Below are 12,991 nucleotides of genomic sequence, written 5' to 3' on the forward strand. Positions count from 1 at the left end.
CAGGCCTCTCCCCACAGCTGGGGTCCTCAGAGAGAGGCCTGCCAACTTCCCCTCCCTGAAGGCCATAGAGAACCGGGGAGGCTCCCCCTGCTCAAGAGGAAGGACCTAGGGCGGGTCTTCCTGTCAGTTGCTCATCACATCTCAGACACTGAGAAAGGTAAACAAGGGGATTTCTTCCCTGCAAATACTGAAATGTCATCAGGTGATGGAGCAATAAAAAATGAGAAGTTGAAAGGCACACGGAAGACACCGAGGACCTGGGAACCCAGCACCCACAGTTTCCTTTCTACCGAGAGCCCCACATCAGGGCATGCAACCCAGTTACTCAGGAGACAGAGGCTGGAGGCTCAAGGCTGTGTATAATCACCCAGCAAGTTCAAAGATATCCGTCAGGATAGGAGACCTGGTCTCTTTGAGACAAGATCTCTCTATGTAGCTCTGATTGTCCTGAAACTCACTATGTAGACCAGGCTGGCCCCGCCTCTGCCTCTGAGTGCTGAGATTGTAGGTATGCACCACTCCAGGCCCTGAGCCCTTGTCATAAACAATAAAAAAAAAAAAAAAAAAAAAAAACCCAAAAAAACCCAAAACAAATCCCACAAAGCCCAGGTCTGAGGATGTGGACCCGCAGGAAAGGCTCTTGTTGAGCACACACAGCACCCCTGGGTTGGATCCCCGCGCCATATCAACCAGGCATGGCGGAGCACACCTGTTACCCCAGGCACTCAGGAGGTGGAGCAAACTTGACACCAACCTGGGCTATACAACAGCCTGTCTCAAAAACCAAAACCAAAACAACAAAAAACAACAAACAAACAAAACAACCTGAAACAAACAAAATCCAGGGAGGAGCTCCCCATACTTGGCCATGTTGTCTCTGCAAGAGGCCAAGAGGTCATCCTGGGTGTTTCTCTCCTTCCCCCAACTAGGGAAGAAACTGGGAGATGAGCTTGGCTTCAGGCCAACCAGGCTGCAGGCAGAATGTGCCCCCGCAGGTCTGTGACAATCTAGACCCCAGCACCAGCCTCTCTCCGAGGCTCTCTCTTTTTTTTTTTAACTTTTATTAATTACACTTTATTACCAAGGCTTTCTTGATCATCCCAACTCCTAGTACTTACCCTCAGAGAGCACTGACCCCGCTGCTGTGGGGGACCTGTGTTTAGCAGAGGTGTGGCTGCCTTAGAGACAGCTGGGGTATGAAAGAAACACAGTACACAATTGTAATCAATGTCTTTTATCTTTGAAAATGGAAGCAAGTGTTTTGACAGAACACTATGGCCACTCTATAAGAGCGGATCTAGGAGCAGGTCACTGTCCTCCTCCGGCGCCACAGCTTTAAGAAGACAACGACAAGACAGAGAAAAAGAATTCATCACAATATGTCAGGTGCCTACTCTGAGCCTGGCACACACTACGGTCGCTGGCTTCTCTTTGCTTCTTCCTCTCTCTGAACCACATTCTCTCTGGCTTCATCACCAGCTTCAAAAATTATTACTTAATTAATTCAACTGACCCCAGAACATTTCTGAATCTTGAGACAAAGGTCCTCAGCACACCACACTGATATAAATGCCAGTGTGCCTGTAAGTCATGCTGTTTTCTTTATATTTCATTATCCACTCCAACATTAAAAACACAAGGCAGACACACAAACTCACGAAGGTTCAGACGCCCTGACGCTGTGGAGCCAGCGACCCTGTATGGGTGGCTGAGAGACTCTTTCCCAGTACCCAGTCAGTCCACATACAGTCAGTCTACACATTCTAAGCAACTGCTGCCACACTCTGCCTCTGTCCTGATACCCTGTAGATTTGCTTTGCAGCCAGCACTATGCCCACACCAGCAGGGACACACACCACGGCCTGCCTTCCGTGATCCCTGTGACACTGTCTGGGTCATCTGCTTTCACAAATACTTCATGAGACTGTGAAGCTAGGGCTAAGTTCCAGCTGCCCTAGGTCCAGCGAGCTGCCCCACACAGCCACGGCCAGTGCTGGAGACAGCAGCCAATCTGTGTGGCAGTGCAGAGGGCCTGGGCACGAAGAGCCACAGCCTGCCTCTGCACTCCCCTTCCTGCTTTCTTCTGAACCCTTTCCTCAGACGCAACATTCAGGAACCCTCAGGTCACATCTTGCTGAGTGACAAGGCCTGACACACAATGGACAGACAGGACTGGCTGGGCACCTGGGACAGGAGGCAGAAGAGGGAGGAAGGGAGGACAGGAGATGTGGAAAACAGAGGGCTACAGGCAGAGGCTCTACACACAGCTCCCGGGTTCAAGCCCTGTACTACACTCACGGGCCAGGCAAGCCACCGCGGTGGACAAGGACACTCAACACACGTGCACCCTCTTGTCTTGGGCGTCCTTGTCCACAGTGCTGGAAGGGATGGTCGCGACAAAATCTGCATAGAACAAAACTGCAGAAACACATGCTAGTTTGGGTTAGATTATAATCGCTGAAGCACAGCATCAAGAAGCTGAGTTCCATCTGTACAACCACCTGACTTCTAAGAAAGAAAGAGCAAGGACAGAGAGATGGGACATGAGCTGTTTGATCGGAGACTCAACGGAACGAGGGGTGGTGTATGGGTCCACGAGATTTCTCAAGTCTTCCTTCTGGACGGCCAGTGGACGCCCAGGCTTGTGCTGTGAGTGAGCCAGCCTGTGTGGCTGCACTGATTGTTCTTGTGTGTGTTTATACAAAATAATCATCTCATCTTCATTTAGTTTATAAACATACACAGTGCTGTCCCTTTCAAATTAGGAGGAGAAAAAAAACCAACCACACAAATACTGCAAAGTAGCAAAATACAAAGAAAAAAAAAGCTACTTTTGGTTTTGGCAACATTACAAAGGAAGAGACAGAGAGCAAAGGTGGCATTGGCCCCAGTCATCGAGGTGTGTGGGTAGGACACTGGGTCAGGGTGGGTTTCTTTTCTAAAATTCAGAATATCCGGCATTTCAAATGTAGTGAAGTTCAACAAGTCACTGGCCTGTCAAACATCAAAAAGCTTCCTAATAAAAAGCTCGGCTTTCATGTTTCGAACATTGGGAGAGGAACTGAGTCCTTACGGGAATGTGGCCTATCGCTGGTTGACAGATCTGAAATGGAATGTCTCCGAATGGCAGTGCTTCCCTTTCTGCCCTCCCTGGAGCACGCCAATAAGCAGCTGCCGTCGGTGGAGCTGGGCGGGCCTCAGGCCACCATCTTTGCCAGCTGCTGCTCTAACTTTGAAATGCGCTCGTCTTGATTGCAGATTGTGTCTTTTATGGATTTGATCTCTTTTAAAATCTCATCCAACTTGGCTTCGTTTTGCTAAGAACACAAACAGAAAAAGGTGAGCAAACAACATTAAAGAAATCTATTCCCACTCTGTGAGACTCAGCATGCTACTCCCACTCTCAAAAGAGAAGGTGAGCAGCAGCCCCTAGGACATAGGTCTTCCTGAGGCATCATGAAGGCTTCTGAGGCAGGAGAGTCCACAAAGAAAATGCACCACCTCAGTGTGGCTCCCTGTCCTCTCCCTGCACACTGCTGGGCAAAGACACCGTGAGGCGATCACAGGACAAGTCTGGACAGCATCTCATCCCTCCAGCTCACACCCCCTGTCAGGAGCAGCTTCTGTTTGTAGGGGTTTTGGGAAACTCTTTCTGGCAGAGGCTTCCCTGACCCTCATCTGCTAGGTGTCCTGAGCCCCAGTGTCTCCCACTTGAACTCATTAACTGGAAGCCTTATGGCACCAAGCCCAGATGCTGGCTTCGCGGTCATGGCCCAGAGCACTAGGTCCTTTAAGCACTCTGGTCCGTGCAGTTCCCCATAGCCCTCCCTGTCCTGGACAGACGCTTGTTCTTTCCTGTGGCAGCAGTGCCCTCTGGTGGTAGGCTGGCTCACCTCCCAAGCTCTAGCCAAGGTCATGCTTACTGCTAGTCCCACGGTCAATACAGCAAGCACTATAACCACCTGTCCAGCACTATAACCACTATAACCACAGTGTCCAGGTACACTGTGACCCGGAACCCCCATCATGTTTTACTACGGAATGGCAGTCACGAAATACCAGCAGGGGTTCTGTCCACTCTCAGACAGCACAGTAGGCTGGCTTAGCATACCACACAGTCACCCAGTCCCTGGGCACTGTCCTGACCCACAGGGGCCTTTCCAGGCCCACACTCCTTACCACACTGGCCGTGTCTGTGGTCTTCTTGGGGGCACTGATGAGGTCACACTTCTTGTTTGCAGCTGGCTTGCTGTCCAGAATATTTTTCTTCACCACCTTGAGGTCCCTGTTCTTGCCTGGAATGTACCCGTGCTTCAAGGAGATGAGGATCGGGTCTGCATTCTTCCCCTCAAACCACTCCTCTGCCTCCAACGCAGCTTCCGGGCCCGCTGTGTCAGGGTACAGGTCATCTTGGAAGAGGTCAGACTGCAAGAGGCATTTGGGGGATGCTTGGTAAGGAAAAACAAAGGCTGGGGCTGTACTGAACTATGCCTTTCTGCAGTGCCGGGGACAAAGTCCAATGCTGTGTGTGTGCAGGGCAAGTGTTCTGCTATGGAACTGTATGTCCTGCACCTTACTGTCTCCTGTAATCTACAACGGCAGGGATTACAGGCACGTGCCATCACACAGAGCTGGACAGAGGATGTGCTGGCTAGTTTTATGTCAGTTCCACACAGTCATTTAGAAGAGGGCACCTTAGCTGAGAAAATGGCCGCACCAGATTGGCCTGCGGGCAAGCCTACAGTGCATTTTCTTGATTGATGGTTAATGTGGGAGGGGAGGGCACAAGCCACTGTGAATGGGGCTGCCCCTAGGCAGGTGACCCTGTAAAAACAGACTGCACAAGCCACAAGGAGCAAACAGCAAGCAGTGCTCCTCCATGGCCACGGCATCAACTCCTGCCTCCAGGTTCCTGCCCTGACACCGAGTTCAGTCACAGAGTGAGACCTGAGAGCTGTGAAAGGAAATACTTGCTTTCTTCATAAAAAAGGAAGTTTTATGACAGCAACAGAAACCCTACGTGTGTGGCTCACTGGCTGCAAGCATTTGCTGCTCTTGCAGTGGACCTGGTCTGATTCCCAGCACCCTCATGGCACTCACAGCTCTGGGGGACCCGGCACTTCTGAGTTTCTCCAGCACCAGGTGGGCATGCAGACAGTGTACAACAACAAATGCAGCCTAAGACCCATACACATTAAAACCAAACCAGCTCCCCCTAAGGGGGAAGCAGCATTGCCAGGCCACAGAAGAAGACAATGCAGCCACTCCTGATGGGACCTGATTGACTAGGATCAGAAGGAAGGAGAGGAAGACCTCCCCTATCAGTGGACTTGGGGAGGGGCATGCATGCAGAGGGTGGAGAAAGGAAGGAATTGGGACAGGAGGAGGGAGGGAACCACAGGGGGGATACAAAGTGAATAAAATGTAATTAATAAAGAATTAAAAAAAGAGATCAATAAAACAAACAAACAAAAAAAAAACAACACAAAAAAACAAAACCAGGCACCTGGGCACTTACCTTCCTGGGCACAGTCATGATAATCGGCTCACACTTTCTCTCATGAAGCTTGAAGAATCTTCAAAGGAGAAATAAAGGCAAACTTTCAGTGAGTGAAACGTGAGTGGCAGCTCAGACTGCTTCCTATATCATTCCATGGGATCGGAAACTCATCTTCACTGCCTACCTCAGCTGCCACTCCAAACTCAGCAGGGCTTGGTGCTCCCACAACACAGGAGAAAACAGACTGAGATTGTCCATGCAGCTGGAGTCAGCAAGCCTGAGAGGCCCGTGAAAGGTGGCTGCAGCAATGCTACGTGCCAGTGCTGATGGAACGCACAGCCACAGCACGGTGACTCACTGTGTCCCCAGAGGGGAGAGCACACACTGCACAGGAGCAGCCACGCCCGGGTGTGAGCCTTCTGCCAGCATGAGATACTGAACAGGTGACAGGTAGACTATACACAACTTCTTACTTGGCACGTTCACATGTGCGCCTTGTGTTTCTGTATGCGTGGCACACATGTGGAGCTCAGAGGACATCGGGTGCTGGTCTGAGGTAATTTTTACGACTTATTATTGCTGCGTTGGTCTGAGGTAATTTCTACCACTTATTATTGCTGCGTGTGTTGAGTGTGTGGGTGTGGTGCCACAGCACACATGTCCAGGTCAGAGAACAGCTATGCAGTTCCCTTCTTCTGCTTTTCTTAGGACCCAGCTCTGGGCATCAGGCCCGAGTGGCAAGTGTCCTTACACACTGAGCCACCCTGCTGGCCCTGCTTTCTGACTTTTGTTTGAGAGAGGGTCTCACACCGGCCTGGACCACTGTCATACGGGCCAGGTTATCTGACTGGAGCGTCCAGCATCTGCTTCCTCCAGCTCTCACCTCATTACTGCTGGGAGGACAGTAGTAAGAGACCTCACCTTAATCTACGCCCGCAAGACCAGAGTTTTTCAAATAAGGCATCTACTCAGGCACATACATACAACTTTTACTTTTCATCTTTACTGTAATTTTGAAGAAGAAGCCAGGCATGATGTACAGGTCTACGGACCTAGCACTTGGGAGGTGAAGGCACAAGGCTCCTGCCTACCAGGGAACACTGCCCACAGCCTCAATATGCAGGAAGCAAGCATGCTGAATTCTGAGCCATGCTGCGTGACTGCTCTGCTCCACTGTGAGGACAGACCACAGCTACAATCAACTCCAGACACACTGAGGTGGACTTGGAGTGGGCCTGCCTGTCATGAACAAGTGGACACTTGGGTTCAGTTCTTTACCTAGCGATCTCACATTTGTTGACATCAAGTCCCCGCTTAGACATGTAGCCCATCCCTCGCTGAGGCTCCTTGCTGCTGAATGTGTTGAGGTAGTGGACATACGGGGATTCGTCGGTGATTTCAAAATAGCGGATACTGCTGTCACCCTACAAGAACCAGAGACAAGTCAGTGCCCATGTTATGAAAACATTTTGTTTAAGTGGGTGGCACCCCACACCATCCCAGAATTCATGAGAATCTAACTCTAGCTCACCATTGCTCTCTCCAAAGGCATTTGCCTGAAATATAAATAGTTGTTTCCCCATCAAGATCAGTCCTTCATACTTAGGATTCTCTACTGCACCCTGTAGGGGGCTCCTCTGCTTCTAGAAACCAGGTCAGGGTCAGGGCAACAATGTGCATGGCCACACAACTGCCTGGCCAAGGCAACAACAGACAACTGAGGATGATTAAAATTCGGTCTCTCTAGAAGAAGCATCCGTGTTTCAACGGCACCCTCTAATTCTGGTCAACACCAAAAGGTTTCCGTGCAGTGTGTGAAAAACCCATGGTCACTGTGTTTAGAGTAGTCCACTATTTTTTTGGTAAGCTACCTGAGGCAGGTGCTAGCTAGGATAAGAATAAATGAAAATTATGCCAATGTGACCAAGCTGGCAACCTGGTATGAAAGAGGATGTGCATGGATGTGCTCAAGCTCAAACACACACACACAGAATTTGAAAACATTTAAATATATGTTAGCGACATGACATGCCCAGCTTCTAGGTTTCTGAAGCACAAGTCCCACCTCTTCTGGGGTTATGTAACAGCAGGTAGAGCACTGTGCTTACCTTTCCACACAAGTAAATGATGCTGGTATCTGGGTCATAGAAAGGCAGCAGCACCCCATTGCTGGTGTCCATTTCATGAAGAGCAATTGGTTCCTGCATGTTTTTCTGAAAATAAGTAAAAAAAGTACATATATACTCACATATGGACACTTTAAAAAGACAAGTTCTTATAACCTTATTATACATTATATAATCCATTTTCTCAGCAGAATCTAATGTCTGAACAACACTGGTGTCCTCATCCATGTAAGTGCCACAGATCAAACTAACTGTTACGTTGATTTGACCATGCACAAACAATGAATGATCAGTGTGGCTCAACATTAAAGACAAAAAGTCTTTCTCCTTTGCAGTTGTTTTCTTTTTTAGAAAGATTTTTGTCGGCGGCTGGAGAGATGGTTCAGTGGTTAAGAGCACTGTCTGCTCTCCCAAAGGTTGTGGGTTCAATTCCCAGCACCCACATGGCAGCTCACAACTGTCTGTAACACCAATTCCCAATTCCAAAGGATCTTTCACCTTCACACTAATGCACATACAATAAAATTAAATAAATCATTTAATTAAAAGAAAAAAGATTTTTGTCTTTAAAGGCCAGAGCCTGTGCGTGAGTGCAGCTGCCTGCTGGGGCCAGGAGAGGGCATCAGAGCCCCTAGACTGAGAACAGCAAACACTCACGGCCCCTGAGCCACCTGTCCAGCCTTGCTTTCTTATGAAGAAGGCATATACTTAGAAAAACCACGCTGTCCTACAACCCAGCAGGCGGCACCATCACTGTAGACAAGTGTGGACGACTTTGTTCTCACATTCACAGTCAGGCTGCTCACTCAGTGCAGGGTGTGTGAGTCGCGTAGGGCAGTTCCCTAAGCACGGCTGTCTGCCCAGTCTTCACGAAGCCAGGAGCACAGAACTCCTTCCCAGGTCTAAGCAGTTGGTGGGACTCTTGGAAGCCCCATGAGCACATGTCTAAGGTACACTTCTGTGTGTGCCCTGAGGGTGAGAACCTCCTATTAACTTAAGACAGCAGGAGCTCAGGAAGTTGCACTGAGAATCCTAGGAGGCCCCTTGCCAGCCCAAGCCCCACTCAGGATTGAGAGAAAACCCAAAGAGGGAGGAAAAGTGGGAAGAGGCCTACCGGGTTCCAAAGCGCCAATTGCCGCTCGCTCATGCGGCTGAAGCCAGTAGTGAAGACATTGCCGTCAGCCAGGAAGATGGCCCGCATGGGCCGGGCTCCTTCATGTGCTTTCTCCTTCTCCTGGGAAGGAGGAAGAGCAGGTGCAGATTTCACACACTCAAACTGCAACATGGGGAGGTGAGCGGAAAGCCAATACTGGGAACTTGCTCGCACGCTCACATGCACACACACACGCCATGCACATAGGGCCAGCCCATGTTCTCCTGGGAAGGACCTTGAGGCCATGGTGTTAACTATCCTCCATACGTGGAAGCAGTGGCGTTAAGTGACCTGGTCAAAGTCAGCAGGCGAGCCCCTGAATTGATGGAGGAGCCCACTCCTACCACAGTCTGCTGCTGTCCCAGCCCCCACAGTGTAGCCACAAGCACATGCAAGGGCTCTGCCCCACACAGTTCTCCCACGGATGAACGGCAGTCTGCAGCAGCATCCCAGGATGTATGGAGAGCTGGTCCTAGCCTTCCTGGTTAATGAGCAGGAGTATCCGACCCTGGAGGATGCTGGGTGGACAAACACAGGGCCTGGGCAGTCCCTATAGTTGACAAGCACTTGCCATGGCTGCTGGCCAACCCTAGACAGTGCTGATGAACATCCCTCAGAGCACAGTTAAGGTGAGCCGTCCCTGCACTCCTCGCCTGCAGGGCAGCCCTGACTGAAGACCTGCATCTTCAGGCAGGGCATGTGACTTTGCTGAAGCCCCACTGGGTGGCAGAAGCTCACCACTAAGCAAGGCCTGCTGCAGGCACCTGGACACTGTTCTGGGATCAGGGCGGGTACCAACTAGGAAGCAGTTCGTGTAGATTCCCAGACAGCTGAGCTCATCCAGACTTCAGAACTCCCACGGGCGTTATGAGCTGTTCAAAAGCACTGCCATACCATGTGTGGCGTTGTACACTGGGTAGGCAGAGCCTGGCGCATCTCTGTGAACTCCAGACTAACCAGGACTATTCTGTCTAAGGCTACCATGAGGGGACAGAGCTGAGCCAAGGCTGGAGATGAGCAGAGAAGAGAGACTGGGGCTGTCCCCTCCCGGCTCAGCTGGTGCCTGCACTCTATAAGGACACCGTGGCATGAGGTTGCTGACCAGCCTCCAGAGCGGGGAGCTAAGGCCACTCACCGCTACGATCTCCTGTTTCCTGGGATCGATGACTCTCACTTTCTTGTCTTTGGACGCCGTGCAGATGAGACTGCCATTGCGGTTCCAGCTGACGTTGTAGATCATGTCCGAATGCATATCGTCCAGGTTGATGAGGGCTTCCCCTGTCCCCACATTCCAGATGATAATGGCATTATCACAGCCTGCGTCAAGCACATTAATCATAAGGTGAGAAACCCCTGCACAGCATGTCACTGAAAGCTGCAAGCCCCGCAGGAACACGAAGGCACGGGAAGGAAGGTGCTGATGACAAGAGGCCCTACCTACTAGGGGCTGGAGCAACAAGATTTGTGTAAACAAACATTAGTAAAGCAACACTATGAACCCATCAGTGAACCCAGACAAGATCCACAGCAAAGTGAAACATCGTTTCTGAAGTTAGTGTGACTACTGGAGACAGGCAGGTTCAAGTGAGCGCCCTGTTCTAGAAAGACACATCAGAACGCCATCACTTCTGTTCCTGAAGGACCTAGGATGGTAAGTGACTCAAGTAATGACACCGTGAGCCAGGTCCTTCCTATAACAGAAGGGAAACAAGGGACTGCTCTGTTGCTCACAGAAATCTTTATCTTTAGAAGAGGGAAAAGGGGAATGGAATGAGTAGCCCATGTTGAGAAGACTAAAGTGAAATCACAGACATGTGGATGCAAAAACTGTTCCCCAGAGAAACCCATAACCTATTAACTACTCAGTCCCACTCTTGCTGAGAAAGTATCTTCTAAGCTGGTGGTTCTCAACTTGTGGGCACGACCCCTTTGGCAAGTCTCTGTCTCTAAAAATAGTTACGTTAGGATTCACAACAGTAGAAAAATTACAATTATGAAATATCAACAAAAATCTTATGGTTGGGGCTCACCACAACAGGAGGAACTGTATTAAAGGGTCACGGCATTAGGAAGGTTCTAACTGCTTAGAAGATACCTGAAAACCAAGAGCTAGAAGCAAAACCCCTGTTGAAAAACCTGCACAACAATATAAAATGCTGTCACTAAACTAGGGTGGAGAGCTGAGGCTCCCTGCCATCGCATCGGCTCCTCCAGGCAGACCCCTCTCTAGGGAGTGCCGGGCACAGAGTGGTCAGTCTGAGGGTACAGACCCCACAGTCAACCAGTCTCCTTTGCTTCCACAAGAAGAACAGGAAAACACAGTGAGCTGCCTGGTCCCAGAGAACAGGGAGGACAGCAGGTCCTTTCCACTTTCCATGCAGTCCCTCAGCGTTCTCTCTCTCTCTCCCTCACTTCATTCTTGAGATCATCCGAAGGGCTCAGGGCTGGTCAAAAGTGGCTATGAAAGTTGGCATCTTACAGTGTCTTCTGCTAGCGGGCCTTTTATTTCAATAGGTGCCTAGCATTACATCTTTAACTTCATGCACCATAAACATCTCCTATCCTTAGTTAAAAACTGATCTGTCCAACTTGCAAAAATACATTAAAAAGAAATAAACCAATATTGTCAGCAATGGTGGCGCACTCCTTTAAGCGCAGCACTTAGGCAGCAGAAGCAGGCGATCTCTGGGAGTTTGGGGGAAGACTGACCTACAGATGGGAGTTCCTTGACAGTTAAGATTACATAAAGAAACCCTGTCTAGAAAAACCAAAACCCAACAAACAAACCAAACCATATTATTAAGGTCTAATTCACAACATCATTACATATACCTAGGGTAAGTTCTGAGAAATACCTATAACCAAGAAAGAGCTTACTCCCATCACCCCACAAGCTGAATTCACCGCTGCCTTCTGTATTCCTGTGTATGCATGCCTACACGTGTGGTACATGCATGGTTCTTTCTTAAGGCAGTCTCTCACTGGCCTGCAACTTGCTGTCAGAGTGGGTAGAGACAGAAGGTGTCAGGGTTCACTGTGCTGCGGTTTACTGAAAATTCAGAAGCAGTATCACTGTTTAGAGCCGGGAGATGAGCAGATAAGCTGGGCTTTGCCAGCAGAGGCAGTGTGAGAGACCAGCACAGCATGTGGAAAGACCACAGGGCACACAGCAAGTGTACAAACCCATCTGCATACACAGAGTCTGCCGTGGCTCCCAGTGTTTCACTTCAGGGGACTCACACATGGCGCTACCCCACACGAGGCAAGGGCAAGGCAGCCCACTGGGCTCCTACCTGCACTAAGAAGCACGTTGCGGGCCGTTGGATGCCAGGCCACGATGCCAACTCTTTTTGAGTGGCCTTCTAAAATCACCACAGGTTCAGTCAGGGAAAGGGTCAGTCCATTTTCTGGGATCTGCCAAACCTGTTGGAAAAGGAAGGAGATTATTAGTCTGAGAGCCACCTGTCACCTTTTACTTCCAGGTCCCTGTGGCCACCCAGTGGCACCAGGAAATGACTGTGTCCTTGATAACTTTGCGCGTCTTCATCTGTGACCTGCCAGGCCGACGGCACCCTCAGAAGCACAGGCTGTTCATGGTGACAGAGTAGTGCTCTCCTTTCTACAGTGTGATGGAAATAGTCCCATACCCCACATGTGACAGCACAGAGCCTGTGCTCTCAAGAGTGCACCTAGCAGAGGACTTACCTCAGCGCTTCTTTGAGGGAGTCAGTCATGTTGTCCTTCTCTTTCAGTATTTGACCTGCCACCCCTTAGACCATTCTGAAGGATCATATACTACTATGTATCATGTGAGCCACCATACTGCACATTCTTCGAGATAGTGAAAACATTCTAAAACTTGTGTTAGTGGCTGTACGCGTTCATGAGCATGTTAGAAATCATTGAACTACACATTTTAAATGAGTAATAATTGTAATTTGCTGGTGTGTGTATGTGGAGGTTGGAGGACAAGTTTATAGAGTTGCTTCTCTTCTTCTACCTTCCTGTGAATTTCAGGGATTGAACACATATCATCAGGCCCAGTATGGCAAGTTTTTTTATCTGCTGAGCCATCTTGTTGGCCCTATGAATGCTATCTTAACAAGGTATATACTTTAAAAAACTCCTTCTGAGGCTAGAGATGGCTCGGTGAGTGAGCCTTTGCTCTGCAGGATAATCTTGTGTTTGGATTGCCAGCATGACACAAGGAGC

The 12,991-nt window shown here is 49.6% G+C and overlaps 1 protein-coding gene across 2 annotated transcripts in view; it reads right to left on the reverse strand.

Annotated features, from left to right (window-relative positions):
• Positions 1-1,218: 1,218 nt before the first annotated feature.
• Coro1c (coronin 1C) overlaps positions 1,219-12,991 on the reverse strand; it is a 76,157-nt gene continuing 64,384 nt past the window's right edge. For both annotated transcript variants that reach the window (XM_055606136.1, XM_055606137.1), the window contains exons 4-11: positions 12,073-12,202; positions 9,915-10,096; positions 8,741-8,860; positions 7,609-7,713; positions 6,779-6,924; positions 5,519-5,576; positions 4,180-4,425; positions 1,219-3,317 (exon numbers count right to left, since the gene is read on the reverse strand). In XM_055606136.1, the coding sequence (XP_055462111.1) occupies positions 3,198-3,317; positions 4,180-4,425; positions 5,519-5,576; positions 6,779-6,924; positions 7,609-7,713; positions 8,741-8,860; positions 9,915-10,096; positions 12,073-12,202 (1,107 nt within the window). In that variant the 3' untranslated portion in view covers positions 1,219-3,197. The remainder of the gene's footprint in view (positions 3,318-4,179; positions 4,426-5,518; positions 5,577-6,778; positions 6,925-7,608; positions 7,714-8,740; positions 8,861-9,914; positions 10,097-12,072; positions 12,203-12,991) is intronic.

This window comes from Psammomys obesus, unplaced genomic scaffold (assembly GCF_907164565.1).
Source record: "Psammomys obesus unplaced genomic scaffold, mPsaObe1.curated_primary_1811, whole genome shotgun sequence".
Lineage (NCBI taxonomy): Eukaryota > Metazoa > Chordata > Mammalia > Rodentia > Muridae > Psammomys > Psammomys obesus.